The sequence below is a fragment of the Patagioenas fasciata genome, chromosome Z, assembly GCF_037038585.1.
Source record: "Patagioenas fasciata isolate bPatFas1 chromosome Z, bPatFas1.hap1, whole genome shotgun sequence".
NCBI lineage: Eukaryota > Metazoa > Chordata > Aves > Columbiformes > Columbidae > Patagioenas > Patagioenas fasciata.
In genome coordinates, this window is record NC_092560.1 from 17,489,565 (window position 1) to 17,511,331 (window position 21,767).

At 38.2% G+C, this 21,767-nt stretch overlaps 1 protein-coding gene across 9 annotated transcripts in view; it reads left to right on the plus strand.

Annotated features, from left to right (window-relative positions):
• Positions 1-21,767, plus strand: part of PIP5K1B (phosphatidylinositol-4-phosphate 5-kinase type 1 beta) — a 114,031-nt gene that overhangs the window by 58,700 nt on the left and 33,564 nt on the right. For all 9 annotated transcript variants that reach the window (XM_071802083.1, XM_071802084.1, XM_071802085.1 and 6 more), the window contains 6 exons: positions 3,919-4,071; positions 5,832-6,131; positions 16,164-16,375; positions 20,669-20,752; positions 20,853-20,901; positions 21,440-21,524. In XM_071802083.1, coding sequence (XP_071658184.1) covers positions 3,919-4,071; positions 5,832-6,131; positions 16,164-16,375; positions 20,669-20,752; positions 20,853-20,901; positions 21,440-21,524 — 883 coding nt within the window. The remainder of the gene's footprint in view (positions 1-3,918; positions 4,072-5,831; positions 6,132-16,163; positions 16,376-20,668; positions 20,753-20,852; positions 20,902-21,439; positions 21,525-21,767) is intronic.

Genomic DNA, 21,767 nt, shown 5'->3' on the forward strand with positions numbered 1-21,767 from the left:
GTTTTATGAAAATGTTAATTCTTTGTCTTCCAGACTATTCCTATAAAAACTTGCCTTGTTAATTGACTAGAGTAGCTTGAGTGTTACTGCTCATTCAGGTCATTGTTACTAGAGAAGTTATAGTTAATACTTGTGTGACTTCTACCAATTCAGTTCTAATAAACTGCTCTTGTGTTATTTATGTTATTTATTCACTTCATTAAAGAAGCTCTTGTCTGCAAATGTTCCCATCTAGCCTTGAGAAAACTGGGTGGCAGGCTAAAAAAGAAGCATTTTAGAGTACCTCCTTTGTTCTCTGTATTTTATAGTCTGAAGACTTTTTACTTCTCACTATTCAACTGTGTACATAAGAAAAAAGTGATGCATTTGATATTGTCATACAAGCAGGCTTTACTTGGTAGAACCACTTTGTGCGCTGCCAGGGACAAAAATCCACTATTTTACTTCTCCTGTAGTTATGCTTTTGGAAGGATAGTGTGAAAGCAAAGAGCTGGATTGTTTTGTAGGTGTTTGCTTTATGTCTAGTTTGTCTCATTACGATCCACCCAACAAGTCAGAGACCCAGTACAGATTAGCAATTTTGTACATCAGTCAGAGTTTTGTTGTTAACTTCTTTTGAATGAGTTTCCAAATATTTTCTTTCCATTATTGATAACTGTTTATTTAAAAATAAAATAATTTAAAAGACCTTGAAGGAATAAAAAATTAAAATTGATTAAATTGTGCTGAAGCGTTACTTAATCTATTACTTAGCTGAGTTCTGTTGTGTTCAAGTGTGTTTTAAGGGCTTTTTCCCTTGGAAAATGAACCTTAAAGCAAAACTTGACTAGTTTTGCTTTTATTTCAGTTGCATGTGGGTATTTGATTTTAATTCTTTAACACTATGGATTTTTTTATTACTAGGCCTCACAACAATAATTATGTATAAAAACAGATATTTCCTTTGAATTGTAGATGTTAGTAGCAGGGAAGTGGAGCTGGGTTGGAGTTTTATAAAGGTGTCATTATGTAATGTGTTTTATCTACTTTTATAGACCTGGGAAAAGACAAAGTATCAGGCTGTAGTTGCCAGCTGCTGAAAAGACTGTACTTCCTAGAGTAAAGCTATGATCACCTGCAACTTCTATTCCATGCAAGGAAGTGTTTTCAGTGACATAGGTTAAAGAGTATAGAAAGACCGCTTGCTGTTGATAAGAGATCTGTGACACTCAGTTTAGCTGCAAAATGACTAATCACTGAGGGGAAAATCCCAGTAAAGTCAAATTGCTGCAGATTCTTTTTCCTCTTGGCACAGCAAAAGACACTAGTGATATGTTGCCAAGGAAAAGGGACAACTAGAAAAGCTAGTTTCAAAATAAAGTGTACCTTGTTTTCTTGAAAATACAAGAATAGATTTCCTTCAAATAGGTATTTTTGTGAAATGTAGCTGGGATTTCAGTGTGTGTTGTTGTAACTGATGCATGTCTCTGTTAGGGTTGTACTTGCTCATCAAGCACATTAGAATCTATTTCTGTTGTTTCTGATCCTAAATGGGCGTCACTTTGCAATCAGAGTAGGTTGTAGTCCCTTGTGGTCCAGATGCAGCTATGACCAGAGGGGTGCTATGATCATAAAACGAAATTATTGTTCGGGACCCTTTTGCTAATTGGTTATGACCAAAACATCTCGTTAACAGTTTGCTCCTAGTAGCATGTTCTGGCTGAACAGTCCGTCCTGTTTCTGTGAAATCTGGATCTGTCATGCAGTGACCGTGATTCCAATTCAGTATCTAAAACAGTGTAACGAAATGCCAGCTGAGTGTCCAACTGTGGTTGAAGGGGAATGGAAGTAAAAAGAGAAATTACAGCAAGCGCATGTGAGTTTACACTGTTCGTTTGCAATGACGAACCCCATAGATTTGCATTTTCACCTTTTCCAAGGACCTTCAGTGGTAATGCACTGTAGGAGTCAGACTGGATAATGAACGTAAATATATTTTAACAGCTGGTAGAATTAAATTGTCACTGGAAACCTCATGGAATGCTGGCATTTTGCAAGTAAACTTCTTAATCTTTAAGTATTTAATGGGCATGGGCATGAGGATTTTCTTATGTTTCAGATTTGATTTGATTTTAATCTCTGTCCAGTCGAAATTTGCTGGACTCCTTGTATAGCAGTACTTGGTGGGTAGACTTTTATTTTCCAGGAATGAACTGAATGGTATAATGATCAGCACACAGTGTAGGCTAATAACTGTGGTTATGCTATACTGTTTTATTGAGCTTTAATGCTTAGGGTAATTGTTTTGAAAATGCTTACAATAATTACAATTACTCATGAAGCTTTATATATTTAGGCAAGAAGAATGCAGTACAGCTGCTGATTTGCTCTGAAGGTCTGTAGTACTGCAGATCAGTATTGCTGTTCTACCTGTAGACAATTGCAGCTGTAGGATTAGTAAGAAAGGTGTCTCGTATTAATTGGAACTGAGTGAACTGGAGAAGCAGGGTGGGAAACAGGTAACATTTTTATGGCATGCAAAAGTTATTTAAAAATTGCAGGCATCGGAAAAGCCGCAAGTTGAGCCATAATAAGAAAATGCATTAAGGCAGGGGTTTTGAGTCCATAGGAAGCATGTTTCTTTAGTTCAAGTGCTCACAAAAGCATATATTTGTTATATTTTCTTGTATCATTTTCTTTGCTATAATTGTCCACTGAAATTGGTGGCAAGACCGCAGTTAAACTGAATGAAAGCTGTTTTGAACAAACAGAACTGTTTTTTCTTGTGAAATTGCTCAGTTCATTTCAAGCAATAAACCAATAAACCAGATATCTGTCACTGAAACAGTTATTCCTTTTGTTCTGAGAAGACCAGAAGGCATAGTGTACTGCTAATAATAATTCTCTGGTGCTTACACTACTCACAATTCACATCCTGTGTAATTTGTTTTCTTTCAACAACCGAAGCCTGAAAATACTGGACTGTACAGCAGATCTCCAAGTGTGTAAAAAGTGTGATATGTAACAAAGGAAAAGAGTATGTGAATGAAAGTTTAATGATATATTTTAAACAAGCTCTCAAGTTTAATATAAACAGATTTTCCTGTGTTTTTGAGGTTAATGTCACCTCTCTGTTTAGCTTGAGTGAGGCATGAAGTGTGAATTAATGGAGATTTAATAAATGTACATTAGCCTCTGTGTGAGATCTGGTTCTACTGGTAAGGAATGCTCCTTGATGTCTTCTTCCTCCTGATGTGATAGTAGATATTACTGTCTCCCTGTGGAAGAGAGAACCTGTCTAAGCATCCAAAATAATGGTCCTTCAAAACCCTGTTTTTCATACTTCACTGGTATTAAGTTTTTCTGTTTCAGGCAGTTTTCAATCAGAAAACTACATTAGCAGCTGTGCTGAGATGATTATTCTTATAGTTTCAATCCCAGTTTCCACAGAAGAGGACTTGTCTTTTTGTCTGTATTGAGAAACCACTACTCCCAGTGTGTTTCTCTACCATCTTATTGTACCTGTTTCATAAGTGGCTATGAAAAGTGAATAGTTGCAGTGAAAATGTCATCTTAAGGCTTTTGACTCAAGAATTCTCAATGCTGATGGTGCAGGGATGGACTTTCTCCACCTCAGCCACTAGCTCTGCTATGGGGAAGGTTTGGCTGGTGCAGTGGGACATGCAGAGGGACCATATGCTCACCTGCCAGTTGCTTCTCCAAGGTTGTGCAGAGTGGGATGTAACAACGGCCCTGCCAAATCTCGGCCAGATTACTGTCACCCAACTTGCTGTACGTTAGCAGAGTTGTTGCAGTTGAAACCCAGAGATTAAGCTCCGTGATTCCCCTGTGCCTACCTGAATGTGTGGTGCTTTGTATTAAACTTGTATTTGGGTAATGCATGCATTGGCAGTGAAAAACAATTTTTGTCTCTTCCAGTACTCAATCTGCAGTGAGCCTTTAATTGAGTTATGCAACCCAGGTGCCAGTGGGTCCCTATTTTTTGTAACTAGCGATGACGAGTTCATCATCAAAACAGTTCAACACAAAGAGGCTGAGTTTCTTCAGAAGCTCTTGCCGGGTTATTATATGGTAAGTCAGTCAAGACTATATTTTACTGTGTTTTTCCTGTTTTGTGTCACATGTTTGAGTTTCATTTGTTGTCTTTTAATATTTCATTTGATTTATCCATATTTTTCATAATATTTTTGACATTTTTTACCCATCTTTCAACTGCACACCCCCGTTGCGAAGAATAGATATAAATCAAGAATATAGTTAAGATTATAATTGCTGTTCTTCTAGGATTCAAGATGAAGCTGAATGTAGTTTTCTGATTTGATACCAAACTTTACTTCTAATAAGCTAGTAACAAAAAAGCTTTCTAAATTTCTAATCCAACTTTTTTCTCCATTTTTTGCTTGTCTATGCTCTGCATTTCACTCAGAGTGGACAAAGAAAATAGACCGGTCAGTTTCCCTTTTGTTTCTGGACTACTTCTAATTTCCATTTCTCATGTATTAAAATTATTATGTTAAAAAAAAAAAAAAAAAATCCATAGAATTTGTTCAAAACTTAATTTTTGAATGAGGGCTGATGCCAAGTTGATAGTATTGTTTTATGTCTGTCAGTCATCAGAAAGGGAAACCATTGATGCAAAGTAAGAACTTAATTCTCCTTTTAGAAAAACAAACAAACCCCAACAACAAAACATAAGCAGAAAAAACCCCATATGTATGAACACAGGTTCTCCTGGGTGGTACACAGGACTTTGAATTATTAGACCTGTGACTGACTTTTTTTCTTTACTTTCGTAAAACCTGAAAAATTACCCTCTCACTTGTACTAAAAATAAGGACTATTGCCATTATTACACTAAAGTAACATGGATTCAGTGTTTCTCTTAAAATATTATGTGCTGACAGTTGTCAAAAAGCGCAATGATGTCACAAACTTTTTTGTAGTGTTACTAATCATGATTATTGGCTCAACCTACGTTTGAGTTATTACAAGTAAATATAAGACCTCTTTGCTTTGTTTCTGAGAACTTTATCCTCACTGCTACCATATGCGAGAATTTCCAAATTGAAAAACTTCAGTAACTTTGATTTTTTTCCTATTAATGTACTTTCTTCCTGTAGTTGTATATTGTGACTTAGTAACCATGTGAGACTTGAAGTAACTTTTCCCCTTCTCGCTTTTTCATGCCAAAAACTGAGAGTAGTTGTATTCAGGAGGACATCTTTTGCTTTCACCTCTCTTATCCTCTCCTAGTTAATTTTTTGCCTGTTGTGGAATTTGGCTTATTTCACAAATTTCTGTTCTGATGGTCTGTCATGATTCTGTTATGACCTCACATTCCTGTGGAGACAACCTGGTCATTTGGCACTAAGCCTCAACAAGAAAAGCCTCATGGAGACAGGGGTCTGTTTTTCAGAGTCCAAGTCAAGGTAATGAGAACTGCATCTGACCCAAACTCCTTCCAGCAGGTAGAATGCAAAGATTGTTCGGGCCAGAATAAATAAATGAAATCTTGGGGATGCTTTTAGGTTTGATCTGCCTGCTCTGCTCTTTCATGGGGTCTGGGAAGGAGAAACCTGTCAAAATGTGGTTACTGTTCTGTTTGTGGCCTGTATAAGTTCCTGGCAAAAAGGCAGTATTTATGCTAGCTTTCTGAAATGCAGACCCACAACAAAAATCAACAGGTCAAAGAAATTATACTAAATATGAAAACATGCATGATTTTATTGATGTTTGTTCATGTCCTTTTGTATTAAAAAAACCCCACAACTTTCTAAAGCATGGAAATTTATTGAAAATAGACATATATAACAATATGTCTTTTGTTTTAGAATCTGAACCAGAATCCAAGGACTCTTCTACCCAAATTTTATGGGCTGTACTGCGTTCAGTCAGGAGGCATTAATATTAGAATTGTTGTAATGAACAATGTTTTGCCACGAGCTTTGAAAATGCATTTCACGTACGACTTGAAAGGCTCCACATACAAAAGGAGAGCATCAAGAAAAGAGAGGGAGAAGTCCAACCCTACATTCAAAGACTTGGATTTCTTGCAAGACATGCATGAAGGGTTGTATTTTGACTCTGAAACACACAGTGCACTAATGAAAACACTACAACGGGATTGTCGGGTGAGTAAACATTGTTGACTATTTAAACTTCTGTGTTTGCATCTGTTCTAGATTTACCTAAGCAAAACAGAGAGCAGGATGAGACTCTGCTGTTTAACCTCCATTCCTTTTCCATGCAATTTAATTAGGAAAAACTATGGATGTCAAAGCCCTGATGAAGCTATATTTTAGTTAAGTTGCTGGGATCTGTGATCCTAGAGTTGTAGAATGGAATATCCTGAGGTGGAATGGATCCACAAGGGTCATCTGGTTTGAGTCCCGACTCCATACAGGGCAATCTAAAAGTTAAACCATGTATCCAAGAGTGTTGTCCAAATACTTCTTTTATACTAACAGGCCTGGGGCTATGACCACTTCTCCAGTCAGCTTATTCTAGTACTTGGCTACCCTCTCACTGAAGAACTTTTTCCTAATGTCCAATCTGAACTTCCCTGATGCAGCTTTAAGCAATTCCCTCACATCACCAAGCACCCTTTTGCTGTGCTCATGAGGAACTTGTTGACAGCAGTGAGGTCTATTGGGCACATTCTGATGTTTTTATATCCTTCTGGTATTGTGGAGCCCAAAACTGCACACAGTACTCGGTGAGGCCAACCAATGCTGAGTACAGTGAGACAATCACTTCTTTAATCTGGTTGGCTGTACTGTGCTTAATGCACCGCAGAATATGGTTGGCTGTTTTGACCACCAAGGCACATTGCTGACTTACTGAGCTTGCCATCCAACGCAGTGCCCAGATCCCTTTCTACAGGGTTGTTTCCCTGTTTGGCTGTACACGCAGGATTACACTGATCCATCTATGGAAATACAGATTAATAAAGGAAGGTAATCCAGTAGAGGGTGCCATTTGGTTGGTTGGTTTTTTAATCTTGCTTTCCATTAATTTGGAGATTTTAGTGATTTTTTTTCTGAGGCACAGTAAATAGCCATGTGGTACCATTGTTACATTTGCTACACTCTATGTAGAGCTGCAAGCTCAGTACTGCTTTGGGAAGTCTACCTCTTTGTAAGTTAACAGTAGCTGAGAAGGTCGAGTAGGGGAGGTATGTTTAGCGGCAGCAATCTTACTTCTGGAGCAAAGTGATTTCTTTCCCAGCTGAAAAGTAGCGCTTCAAGTCCACATAACATTTTCAAGGCAGGAGAAGGATACCTGCCATTTTCCTTTGAGAGGACCTTGATGAATGGAGTCAGTGCCTCTTGTAGACAGGCAGAATTATTGTAAAATGGATTTTTTTTTCTGTAGCAAAGGTAAGAAAATATAAAGTAGGAAAAAGGGGAGTTACCCAGGTCTCTCAGAGTTTCACAAGATTCACAGGGGTTGTCGAAGAAAAGATTGACTTTGTCTGAGGAGAATCCTAAGAATTCCAGAATAAAACGGCAGAATGGGTAGGCTGAACTCATCACACAGAAGAGGCATCCTGAACATCAGACTTTGTTATTCTCTGCCACCTGTGACAAAAGATGGAAAGCATTGTTTTTGCACATGAATAGTACTTTTTGTTTAATTATCATAGAAGTCTACAATGCCTTGTGCTCTGTTTGTGAAGCTCGGTGACCTAATGTTCAGCTGCGTATTCAGCGTGAGATGTTTATCTAACACCACACATTGTTCTTTCTGTAGGCTCTTGCAGCAAGCTTTTCCTGAGCTCCTGCCATGTGTGATAATGCAGAATGTATCAGTATGTCACATCTGGGGATCTGGATGCCTTTTTGTGCATCCCCCCACTTGTCAAAGGTTACTTACCCAGTGAAAGCCTGGGAGGATCTATTGTATAGAAAATAATGAAGAGAATCTGAAAGAGGGAACTGGACTGAAAAGTAAAAACAAGAATCAATCACTTAATTGTTGCATGTAAAGGGGACTCTTACTGGTTCTTCGAAAGTAGGGGCAAATTCTTGCTATGTGTTGAGTGCTGAACTAAACATCAGCTTATTCAATATGTGATCTTAGATTAACAACTCTAAAGTTTGTCTGCAGTTCTTAAAGGCCCAGCTAAGTCTTTATATTATTAAAATAAGAAAATTATGTTTAAATTATAGATGTGTATACATAATGCATATATTTTACTATAGTATGGGTCTCTGTATGTCTGTATATATACACACACACTGAATGTTATCTGTATATTAAAAAAATAAGACTGGCATTTTTTTCTGTTCAAATAAGTCTTACTCTCTGTAAAATAAAGGGAGCAGACACTGTTGTCTTTCATAAAGCTGAATATGCTCAGCAGATGAGGTTGACTCTGACTACCTGCCTTTAGAAAGAACAGAAATACTCCATCCATTTTACCACTGCTCTTCTTCTGCCCAGATTTTATTTGGATGGCTACTTGGTGTGAGTGCTAACTGACCTAGATTTTTAGGGCTTCAAAACTTATCTATTTCATTTTATTCCAGAGTGAGAAACTTAGTGTAGCCACTGGAATTAAAAATTCATCAAAGAAAGAAAATTTTTGATCTTGCTAATATTTCAGGACTGAGAAATTATCTTCTCTGTTGCTTAAATTTGATTACATTTTCATTGTTTGTGTTTGCAATCAGAATCAGTAAGCAATGTTTTTTCTCCTGCTTCTTTAATATAAACATTGTCGGCTGGTAGCCACTCTCCTCTGTAGCCTCATCATTAAGTACAGAGGCCTGCTGGTGACCACAAAGAATGCAATGGGGGCCTGTTGTGATCTGTGTCTGTTGCCATTGTATCACCTGCCGTGTTCAGCGGTGGGCCCATGTTTCCCTTGGTCAGCCTTTTATCACAAATACAGCAGTAGAAGCTCTTTTTTGAGCCCTTGACATCTCTTCCAAGTCTCAACTCTATCTGAGCTTTGGCTTCCTTGACAATAATTGCAACCTCTTCATACCCAGGCAGTGTTTCTGAATTCCTCTGTTGTAGCCTGTCTGTCCTCCCCCATCCTGTATGCTGCCTTTTCACACTCAAGTTGTGCTGTGGCTTCCTGGCTTAGCTGGGCTGGCCTCCTGAAACATCTCCTCAGCTGGCAGAGAGCTCCATCCCCAGGGAAAGGTAAGAGTGGTAATAGCAGCAGTGGACCACTGCTGGAGGTTCAGTTCTTGTCTGTCACACCTTCCTGCAGCTCTCATGAGGAGACGTGTGATCTACCTGGTTAGAGGATGGAGCTGTGGGCTGGTGGCTCCAGTAGCCACTGCAGATTGTCGGCTTTGGGACAGGTGCAGATTGATAGTGTTCTCCAGCTCCTCAGTCCCCTTCTTATGTTCACACACAGGGTGACAGGGTCTGAAAACTCTTCTCACATACCGTTGTGCACCTTAGCTAAACCGAGGAGTGTAACGTTACAGTGTTCCTAAAGACGTAATATTCCTGAGTTTATCATACATGCAATGCACACAGTTAAAAATGTGAACTAGCTTTCAAATTTGAGACTATTGCTGAGACTTGTTATAGCTATCCTATCCTTGGCAGCAGATACTATCATCATAGTTACTGGTGTGGGTGGCAGGAGGCAAAGGGAGGAAGACAGGGACGCACTGGAGGCAAATGGTACTAAAAATAAATAATTTCACTTGCCTGAATACTTTTCCTGAAAATCTTTGCTTTGAAGCCTTATTCACTTCAGAGTGGTTTAATTTATAAAGCAAATGTGCCTGTATTTTTAATAATGGTAAATATTGAGAGTATTGGAAGGTAGTGTCAATAGCTGTGATTTATTTTTAGTGATCATGCTGTTAGTTATTCTGATCAATGTATAAAATTATTAATTATTAAAGAATAGTGCAGATTCTCCAATTTCCAAATAAAATTAGTCTTATAATTATTAACAGAATCTGTTCTACTAATTCATGAGACCAAGAATGGTACATAAGCAAGTACTATGTAAAAACAAAGTCAGTAAAGACATTAAAGACAGTTTAGAGTGCATTTGGGGAATTTTTTTTTCTTAAAGGTGCAGAAAATTAAACTCCATGTCAAACTTAGCTGCTGTTATTTTCCATTACAAATACCTAATCCTACAGAAATAGTTTTGATGTGGAGGAATACTTACGTGGGGCAAAGGATATAAACTATGCCACTAAGTGATCTGTTAGGTACAAGTAACATTAGCACATTTCTGTATGAGAAAGACTAGAAGTGGGTTAATAGTAGTATTTTATTTTTCATAGTTGATATGGAATCGAAGTAAAGCTGGGTATCCATTACTACTTATCTGATCTTTACTGGAGCTCTTAAGCAGCTTAACAAATACATGTTACCTCTGTTCTAGGCAGAAAGCACGGGGAAGGCAGCTGTTCTCTGCTACAAGGAATTCAAAGTCCAAACACACAAGTAACAAAGTTTGGCTCTTGATCATCCAGTTTTAAAAGTGAAGATAGAGTTTTATAGAGGTACTTGTCAAAAAGTACTGTGGGAGAAGTACACCATCACATTTCATCAGCATGTGGTCCAGTTGTTTGATGATAAAAATACTCTTAATATCTTCCCTGTAATCCTTTGAAGTACGGAAGAACTGGTAACTGTTTAATTAAGAATAAAAATGAAGGAAGGCTCTTATAAAACTGGCAGTGTCATGGTTATACAGAGATATTACTCTACAAACTGTTTCTCATCTAGTTACCTGACAAAGCATGTTAATATAGCTTTAAACAGGAAACATGAATTCCAGCAGAACAGATAATCACAGGATTCTGTATTAGTAAATCTTTGCTTCACACGCTCACACAGATACAGTATGTTCTCAAATGTCAACTAGTCATATGCAGGAATTTGAGGTATTCTATTAAAAATAGCCTGGTTTTGTTTTTCCCTTTCCATCTGCTGCTGAATCCAAGAGAAAATAAAATTGAAAAGGGCTAAAAGGAGGAGTGCATGTAAATGCAGCTAGCTCTAGTAACTGGGCAAATGGAAAAAAATTTACGGGTATTGTTCCTGCCGCTGTTAATGACTACTTAGTAAGATATTTACCTATATGCACTCAGATAACTTCTTTTTGTAAGTCAGTGGTCAGTTCCCAGTATTTCTGCCTCCTCTTGTATCTAAATATGGGAGATGAAAAAACTGTCTCTATGAATCAAACTGTGTTTGTTTATCCAGGAATTTGGGATAGAATTCCTCAGACAAATTGCAAAGACACGACGTTGTAAAAACTGAAGTTTTATTCCCCATGTACTTAAAAACATGGGTAAAGAGTGAGCCAGAATTCGTAAGAGCACTAGTCATCTTCATTTGTTACCTAAGGATGGTTTTTTTTGTTACAGAGGCAAATTTAAGAGCTGGCCTATAAACTCAAAACTAGTTCTTCTCAGTTAGCTGTTGACCTTAGTGATCCTGTGACACCTGTCACATTTAAAACTACATTAACAAATGTTTTACACAAGCAAATGAAGCAACTCACTGTAAAATTGGGGGATTTTGTCTTGCAGTAAGTACTTAGATTTTCTGTCTCAGTAGGAATTGTATTTTCCCAGTTATCAATTGAAATACTAATAACCTACACATAGGCAAAGTATGCATGTTTTATGATTTCTTACTGGGGCATACCTCTTCCAAATTCATGAGGGTGGAAAGATAAGTTTCTTCTTCTCTCTGTAAATACAGCTATTACTAGGAAGTGTTATTCAAATAATCTTTACTGTTTCCTTCTGCATCTCCTTCGTTAAGGCATGTCTTACTGCAGATGAGGAAACCAAAAGCTTCCGAATGGATGAAGACTGAATCAGTGGTTTTCCGTCTGTGGCAGAACACTTAATTTATGTAGTGTATTTTTGCGTTAGAAAATTAGGAGTATGATTGGATGCCTCACAGGGCTATTATCAGGATTATTAAGCTAAGAACTCCACACTACCTGGAAGATTAAAGTTTGTGAACACTGTTTTTGTCTGGTGGTTGGAGTTACATATATATCATATCCTTACAAACAGTAGTGTTGGCACAGCTTGAAGGAATATTGAACTGCAGCATAGGGCAGAAATAACAGATGGCCTGGAGGTGGAGAATGAGCTGATCTTGGATGAAGGGCTTCTCTGTCAGAAACAGTAGTTCAAGGAAAATGGACATAGAATGATACTGCATATCTCTTGTATCTTTATATATTATCACTCCTGTAGTGTCAACTGAAATTCCAAATTTCTCTTTACTTCTGCTTTGAAAATCAGAAACCAGATTGCAATTTTTAGGAGTTTTAGTTAACAGTGTGTTTCAAGAATTCTGTTGAAATGAGAAGTGACTCTGTGTATGCTTTGTGGGGGTTAGTAATTAATTTTCTTGGGATAGTTTGTAAATCAGACCCATCACTAGGCATTTGATGTTTGTGTACTTGTATCTAAGAAATGCTTATCTTACGAGATAGTCCTTTATTTTGAGGACTTTTTATGTATCTCATTACGTTAGAGAATAATTGTTGACTTGGTGTAAAATCTGTCTTCTTTCTGTTACGTTAGTTCGTATACCCCTTTTCCAAAGTGCTTGTAGGAGAGGAAGTGCTTGCTTGCATGGTTATCCTTTTAGTTGTTGCATTTCATAAGCCTGTGAATTTTTTTTTGAGTAGCATTTTCCTTGATTCTTTCGTGAAAATGAACTGCTGACTTGAGTTGTTTCACATGGTTAGCAATGTGAATGAAGATTTCCCTGTCAAACAGTACACAGTTTGGGCTGCATCTAAAATAAAACTGAAATTCCATGGCAGAAATCCTTGCTTTCCTCTACCAGTCGCTGTTTGACATAGTTGAGTGTAACCATGTCTAAGACAATTTGCAGAGTGCTTTAACATCTAATTAGCTCAGAAAAGAAAATCGCATTCAGGGAGTTATTTTTCCATGTTTCAAAACAATGTGTTTTGTGATGCCATTTCACTATGATTTTTGTTTTCTAATATGACATGAAAGCAGAATAATGCTTAAGGCTAGAAGGGGATGAGTGATGCTTGCCATCTGGAAGTTGTCAGAGCAGCTAAAGCCAGCCTTGCAAGTGGTACTCAGTGACCAAGTGACAACACTGTGTAGACAGAATCAGTGTAGTTAGTGAAATAACACACACATATACATATATATATATATATATATATATATATATACAAATGAGATGAACAAATTAATGTCAAGTTAATGAACACGATGTTTACTTGTCATTATCAAATACAACACTTAATCATGCTGTGTGCTAACAAATAAAAATATTCTGGCCGAGATCTGCCAGTGCCATTTTGCTAGCAAGGTATATTTCAGAATGGTTACATGAGTAGAGGTTTAATTTCTCTCACTTCTAACTACATTCCGGAAGTTAATGTCAGTTTCTAGTAATCTCAGGTGGATAACATCAGGTGTTTTTCAGGGCTTTCTCATTTTGCAATGAATATAGCCTTTTAATACTGTGATTTGTTTCAGTGTTTTTTCATTAGATTAGAAAATGAATTTTCATTTTGGTACCTTTGTAGCAAAAACTTGCTGCTGCTTTTGTAAAGCAGTTCCATCTAAAATGATCAAAACTACTTGCAAACAACCCTTGACCCAGGAAAAGGCTTACGCCTTTTAGTGTTCTCATGGGTTACTGCATGGTCAGCAGTATCCCAATGTGTTATAGTCTGTAACTTTTCCTTGGCAAATCAGATTAATTTGTACAACTGTGTGTACAAAACATTGCTTATCTATTTTAAAATAATAATGATTTTATATTTTATATATGAATAATGGTACATTTGTGAGAGCCCTTCAGATATATTTGTATATTCAACTGGAAATCCCACTGATGGAAGTAAAATTTCTGTCTTAATATAGGCTGAAGACTTTGACACAAAGTAAGATTTTGTTGAATGCTGATGTTTGAGATTCTTTCTTCTTGTTATGGTTAATTATTTCATAGCAGAATTTTCCTTAGAAACAAACAGGAGAGTAAAACATGCTTGATCTGGTCAAAAGGTGTGTATTTGCCTTGGGAGTGGCTGTTTTGGTTACCAGATTTCTAAGGGGAGGTAATCAGAACTGTACATCAAACCAGCAGGCAGGCAGAGGGGCAGATGGTATTAGAATATCCTGAAGGCACTTTGTAGACTGAACAATCCTGCTTTTGAGTAGGGCTGTGAATAGATGTCAAGGGCACAGGGGCTGGAGTTCATTTGCGATGTGCTGTTTGTAAGAGTACGTACTGTGGTTAGTACTTCAGATGCACATGTGTTTCAGTTTCCTAATGAACTGGAATAACAGAATAGCTACTTGTTTTTGTGATGTTTTTCAGAAATCCTAGAACAAAGTCATAAATAGTCAAAGGTATTTTTAGTCCATTGTATTGCACAAATAGTATGGGTTTAAGTGGCAGAGGTGAATTGATGCAGTCATAAAGATGAATTTTATCACATGAGACATCCCTGTGGAAGAAACAGCAACATATTATAGTGCAGCCTCCCATAAGGCTACATCCAGTTCTAGTTGTAGGTTATGTAATTAGTGCAGTTAAATCATAACATGTTTGTAATCTAATTCAAAAAACAGTAAAGAATAGCTGGAAGGCAGAGCTGTCAGCAGCTATGTTTAAAACTAAAAAGCAGCAATGCTTTTTCCAAGCCTGACTAACTGCTGTAATCTGTTTTTGCATAAGCAGTGTTGCTGACTGCACTAAAGTAAATATTTTTATAGAAGATGAATTGTAATTTTTTTCCACCTTCCCAGAATCTGCTTTCAGTGGAAGATGAATGGCAGACATTGAAAAGAATTCAGCTGTATTGTACCTTTGGCTTCTACTTAATATAATGGGTACACCAGAAATACAGATAGACTAGAACAGAGCATTTCTACCTCTATGCCTACATACTTAGACATTGGAGTTAAAATTATCTTTAATAGGCTCGCTTTTCCTCCTCATGCAATTTCACAGACCACAAGACCTTTCCTGGTGACTGCCAACAAATATTATTTTGGATTTGCAAAATGTGTGTTAGCCATCCCAATGTTTTGTGTAAAAATATTTATGCTTTGATAGTCTTCATCTAAATGATGTACCTGGAGTTATTTTTCATCCCTGCATCATCTTGTTCTCGTTCACGTAAAAAGATATGCTATTGCCTCATGATTCCATTCCAAAAATTACACCGTTATCTTAGAGCATTGTGTGCCAAAACATATCACAAATCATTCCCAGTCTGTATGAGGTGAAGGAGAGGTGAGTGGCACAGCACATCCTTCCTGGTTGCTGCTAGCAGTTTCTCTTCCTCTAGTTAGCACTGCTGCCATATGAGACATTTAACACGGCTGCTATTTGCCAACAGTTTCGTTGTATTAGAGTCACAGCTTGTTTTAATTCACATTTGCATATTGACTTCAGCTGTATTTCCTTTCAATGGCAGTATGCCAGACTTCATAATGGTGTAACTGACTAGGAACTTAGGAACAGTACATGTGCATGGACGAAGCAAGCGGCATCATCTACTGACAGGGGCAAAAATGGCTGGTAGAGCTGGAAGAGAGAGCTGCTTGGTTAAGTCATGCTTCAGAAATAAAACTGCATTTGCAGTTTAGATAGATCTTATTTAGCCTAACAAAGAGATGCATGATTTTTGTACCCAAATTGCATCAGCTATTAATAAGAAGGTGGTAGCAAATGCTTTTTTTGACATTTGAAAGTTCTCCAAGAATGCTTTCTCAGTTATAAACAGGAGATCAAGGGAAGCTAGAGAGTAGTCTGGCCAAAAAAGCTCAGGGAAGTCTGGAACATGCATTAGAGGTGACTTTAGAAGGTCTGTAGTTGGTAAGTATGTGGTGGAACTATTAATTGATTATTTGCTATAAATTAAAAGGTGCCGACTGGTCATATCTTCCTTGGCTACGAAATAACACCAGGTTACATTACAGCTATGTATCTTTCCTACTTGTAAGGAGCATTAAGCTATTTAGATAGCTAGCATTTTGACCTATGTGGGATAGTAAAAGATTTTTGTATAATTATAATTAAAGTTCAAAGGAAACTTGTACTTTGTTGGCCTATTTTTAGTTAGGCTTTCAAATGCTGCTGTCTAGTTCGTATTTCTGTTGTCATATTTTGTTTCAGTACAGCCATTTCTTCTTTGTTGATAGGTTCTAGAAAGTTTTAAGATAATGGATTACAGTCTGCTACTGGGGATCCACATACTGTACAGTAACATGAAGGAAAAAGAAGGAGAGGGTTCCCAAAGTGCATCGGACACAAAACGTCATGGAGGACAGAAGGTTCTCTATTCCACAGCCATGGAGTCTATACAGGGCCCTGGGAAAGCGGGGGACACAGTCACCACAGAGACAACAAACACGTAAGTACTGTAACCTGCTCTTTAGATTACTATTGAAACTCACACATTCTGTTTCTTCAGTCTGTGCCACTTGGTATTAAGAGGCAAAACATTCAAGAAGTACACTATATTTCAGTGGTTGAAAGATGAAGCCTTTTTTTTAAAAAAAAAACGAAGACCACTACATTTGCTGCAGAGCAGGAAATTAAAACATTGATTATTAGCTTGATCATCTTTAAATACATGATAGCAAATTTTCTTAGTTCAGAATTACTTGTGTATGCACGAGACCATTCATTTATAGACATGTTATGAGACACTATTACAAGAGTCCCAGGTATAATTTAATTTTAACTGGCAGCAACCTGATGAGCCATAAGCAAAAATTATTTATTAACACTGAAACTGATATTCCTAAATGGTTATCTTCATCTCAAGAGTTTACTCAGTACATAGAACTGCATCATCAACTAGGGAAGTGCAATCACATCCAGGTATGTTATTTCCTGAGGGTACAAACTACTGCTTTCTTCTTTTCTATCTAGCAAAAACTGCAGTAGAAATTGTATATAGACAATAGTTATTCTGTTGTTTCCTTTGAAATACAGTTGGTATTACTAAGAGAATTGTGTTCACCATTCTCTTTCTATATTATCAATTCTTCATTATAATGAGGGTTTAATTTCAGACTAAGCATTAGCTCTTCTCTTGATTCTTAAGGGAGCTGTTTAGATAAATACAACTGATGATATAGAAACATGTGCTTAAACTTACAGCAAACAAATGGCAAAATTAGGGGTTTTAGCATTTATAGAGAGCTTCCAGATGTTCAGAGCCCTAGAATATAAATTAAAAAGAGCTGAATTTCACACAGTTTTTACATCATCATTCAAATTCACACAGAAGATGGTGAATGCTCATGGAAGATCATGGAAGAAGGGGCTGGCCACTTGAGAAGAATATAAGGCTGTTGTCAGAGGGTGTAGGGAGGCAACTAGGAAAGCTAAGGCCTTGTTAGAATTAAACCTTGCAAGAGAGGTCAAGAACAACAGAAAGAGCTTTTTCAAATATGTGGCAGATAAAACTAACACCAGAGGCAATGTAGGCCCACTGATTAATCAGTTGGGTGCCCTGGTGACAGAAGATACACAGAAGGCAGAGTTACTGAATGCCTTCTTTGTTGCTGTCTACTCTGCCAGAGGCTGTCCTGAGGAGCCCCGTGCTGCTGAGGCCCCAGAGGAAATCAGGACAATGGAGGAGTTTACCTTGGTTGATGAGGACTGGGTTAGGGGCAATTGATCAATCTGGACAATCCATAAATCCCGTGGGTGCTGAGGGAGCTGGCTGACGTCGTTGCTGGACCACTCTCCATCATCTTTGCCATGCTTGGGAAATGGGAGAGGTGTTTGAGGACTGGAGGAAAGCAAATGTCTCTCCAGCCTTCAAAAAGGGCAAGAAGGAGGAACTGGGTAACTATAGACCAGTCAGCTTCACCTCCATCCCTGGAAAGGTGATGGAACAACTTATCCTTGGCACCATCTCAAAGCTTTTCAAGGATAAGAGGGTTGTTAGGGGCAGTTGATATGGTTTCACCAAGGGGAAGTCATGCTTGACCAAACTCATAGCCTTTTATGAAGACATAATAAGGTGGATAGATGATGGCAGGGTGGTGGATGTGGTCTACCTTGACTTCAGTAAAGCAATTGACACCATCTGCCATAGCATCTTCACAGCTAAACTGAGGAAGTGTGGGCTGGACGATTGGGTAGTGAGGTGGACTGCAAACTGGCTGAAGGAAAGAAGCCAGAGAGTCGTGGTTAATGGGCCAGAGTCCGGTTGGAGGCCTGTATCTAGTGGAGTGCCTCAAGTGTCAGTACTGGGGCCAGTATTATTCAGTATATTCATCAATGACTTGGATGAGGGAATAGAGTTCACTGTCAGCAAGTTTGCTGATGACACTAAGCTGGGAGGAGTGGCTGACACACCAGAAGGCTGTGCTGCCATCCAGAGACCTGGACAGGCTGGAGAGTTGGGCAGGGAAGAATTTAATAAAGTATAACAAGGGCAAGTGTAGAGTCTGTCATCTGGACAGGAACAGTCCCAGGTTCCAGTATAAGTTGGGGAACGACCTGTTAGAGAGCAGCGTAGGGAAGAGGGACCTGGGAGTCCTGCTGGATAGCAGGATGACCATGAGCCAGCACTGTGCCCTTGTGGCCAGGAAGACCAGTGGCGTCCTGGGGTGTATTAGAAGGGGGGTGGTTAGTAGGTCCAGAGAGGTTCTCCTTCCCCTCTACTCTGCCCTGGTGAGACCACACCTGAATATTGTGTCCAGTTCTGGGCCCTCAGTTCAAGAAGGACAGGGAACTGCTGGAGAGAGTCCAGCATGGAGCCACGAAGATGATTAAGGAAGTGGAGCATCTCCCTTATGAGGAAAGGCTGATGGAGCTGGGTCTCTTTAGCTTGGAGAAGAGGATACTGAGGAATGACCTCATTAATGTTTATAAATATATAAAGGGTGAGTGTCACAAGGATGGAGCCAGGCTCTTCTTGGTGACAACTGATGGTAGGACAAGGGGTAATGGGTACAAACTGGAACACAGGAGGTTCCACTTAAATAGGAAAAGAAACTTCTTCTCAGTGAGGGTAACAGAACACTGGAACAGGCTGCCTAGGGGTTGTGGAGTCGTCTTCTCTGAACACCTTCCTGTGTAACCTCATCTGGGTGTTCCTGCTCTGGCAGGGGGATTGGACTAGATGATCTTTTGGGGTCCATTCCAGTCCCTAACATTGTGATTCTGTAAAGCTCATGTATGATGGCATTGATGTTGCACTGGCAGTTTTGGGGATGTTGGGTTTTAGTTTGGTTTTGTTTTTTGACTAAAAGCCAAAGGTGATATAGGTCATCCAAGAAACTCCCTATATTTATTATATATGGAAACATACCCAGGGCTCCCATCACTTGAGCCAGTGCATTGGTGCCCAGATGCTGGGCCAGGTAGTGCTGCTGCTGAAGCTGGCTGCAACAATTGAGTCCTTCCTTGGCCCCTTGCACCATCACCTCCCCTGTATTGATGTACCTGATGGTGCTGCAAACCTCACTGAAGTGGGTGAAGATAAACCTGGGCCCCACAAAACAGACCCTTGTGTCAGTCTTCTGTTGTGGTTCATTATAAGGCCATATAAGCTTGAGGATGAGAACTGATACCCAGCAGGAATAACTGCTGCTTGTACTGGGTTGAATTTACAGTTGTATCTCCAAGGAAAAGCTGACAGAATATAGTTTTGTAAACCACTTAGCACTTATGAATGTCTGACCAGTTGAGCTGAACTTTATGGTAACAGGGTATACAGTAATTTAAACCCACTTGTTCTTATGTGGTTTCATTTGTGTCTAGAACAATAAAAATCTTCTCCCACCCATTACCCCCCAAAAAAGGTTAAGTAGAGGGTAGCCCTGGTTTGTCAAGGGAAGGGACTACTGTGGCTTAGTGGCCGAAGGGGGAATATATTCTCAACTATGTCTTTTGTAGCTGTTTCAGGTGTGTATTAATTGTTTCTCAAACTGTTAAAAGAAATTGGAGGTATTGCTTGTGTTGCATGTTCAATCTCTTTTTCTTCTGGTTTTGTAGTGGGTCGGTGAATGTCAACAGAAGCTAAGAAACTGGAAATTGGATTTCAGTTTCTGGTTCTAAAAACAACAGATACTTCTTTTTTTTAGGTGGTGGACTAGGAAGCATGAGCATCTAGTTCTTTAAGGTCATGGCTGAGTAAATACTCTGACCCAAGCGGAAACCCAGGCAGTCAGGATTCTCAGACTAATGCTGTTAGTTTCCTGTCACTAATCTGTCTGTAAAGAAATTTTGGAAAAGCACGTACTTAATTTTTGGTGAAAAAATACACAAAACAACCTTTTCAGACTTGGGGCAATGTTCAGGCTCTCTACAGTTTTGTTATGTGTGATCACTTAAGTGACAAAATCCTCCTTTAGCTAGGCAAATTATTTTTTTTTTCCCCTAGTAATAAACTAATGTATGCTCTCTTCCCCAGTTTTCGGATCATCTAAGTATTTCCAATTCTATCGAAAAGTTATCCTAAGATACTCTTTGTTTATAATGGATATTTACCATTTGATCCCAGACACTTTAGGTTTGACATTTAAAACCAGTTGTATGCTAAGTGACTCACATTTGTCTTGGCACTGTGGTATCTAGCTTAGATGTCATGCGTATTTATTTTGGTTTGCAAGTGGGTACAGTTCACCTGCTGATGATCAGAGATGTCTTAAAAATAATCTGACTTGTTTGTTTCTCTCAGAATGGGAGGTATTCCAGCTAAAAACCATAAAGGAGAAAAGCTGCTTCTATTTATGGGTATTATTGATATTCTCCAGTCTTATAGGTATGTTGAATTTCCAATTTTTATTGAATAAGTTATTTTGGAATGACTTAAAAAGTGGAAATTTTATAAAGAAGTTCTGATTTTGTTTTTATATGCTTAGGTTAATGAAGAAGCTGGAACATTCTTGGAAAGCTCTTGTTTACGATGGGGTAAGTAGCTTTTATTTTTTTTTAACTGCTGATATTTTAATAATGGAACTTTGACTTATGTTGACTAGGAAAGAGGTAGCTCTGTTATTTGTAGTCTACCATCAGCACGTGGTTTGGACTGTTGCTGAAATATTTTAGGTCAATTTCCCAATACATGCTCTGATTTTATTTGCTGGTCTTTCAGAAAGCAACTAAAATGATTAGCTTGTCATTATAACTTACACAAAACAATGTCCATTTAGCAGGACATCGATGAATCTGTCAATGAAAAATGTACATAATGTGAAAAAAAGCATTTCAAATACTAGGAGGATTTTGCAGAACTTGGCTGTATAATTTATAACTCATAATTTCATAAATGAAATACTTAAAGAAAAGTTCTTGAAGAATTAACCTTTAAAAATGAAAAACTTGTTAGGGTTCACTTGTTTTGAGTATGCCTGAAATATAGATTACCTGAATTGTCCAGCTTCTTTCTTGACAATTTACTTTGATTTACTTATGGAAAATGTGACTGAGACCCTTTTCACTCTTGTAGGATACTGTTTCAGTTCACCGACCAGGTTTTTATGCAGACAGATTTTTAAAGTTCATGAGTACAAGAGTTTTCAAGAAAGTTCAAGGTAAAAAAGTTGTCACTTTTACTCTTTTAGATATTTTTATAATTGTTATTTTACAACACTTCTGTCTTGGCAATAAAAGAATCCCCTCTTCAACATCATGTAGCACTTATGTTGCTAGGGGTTGAGTTTCTTCACTCAAGCTAATGGAATTGTAGTCTAATAGTAAAATTACCATCATTTATTTGCTGTGGTTTTTTGTCACATCAGGGGCATCTGAAGGTAAAACAGGTTCCCTGATATTAG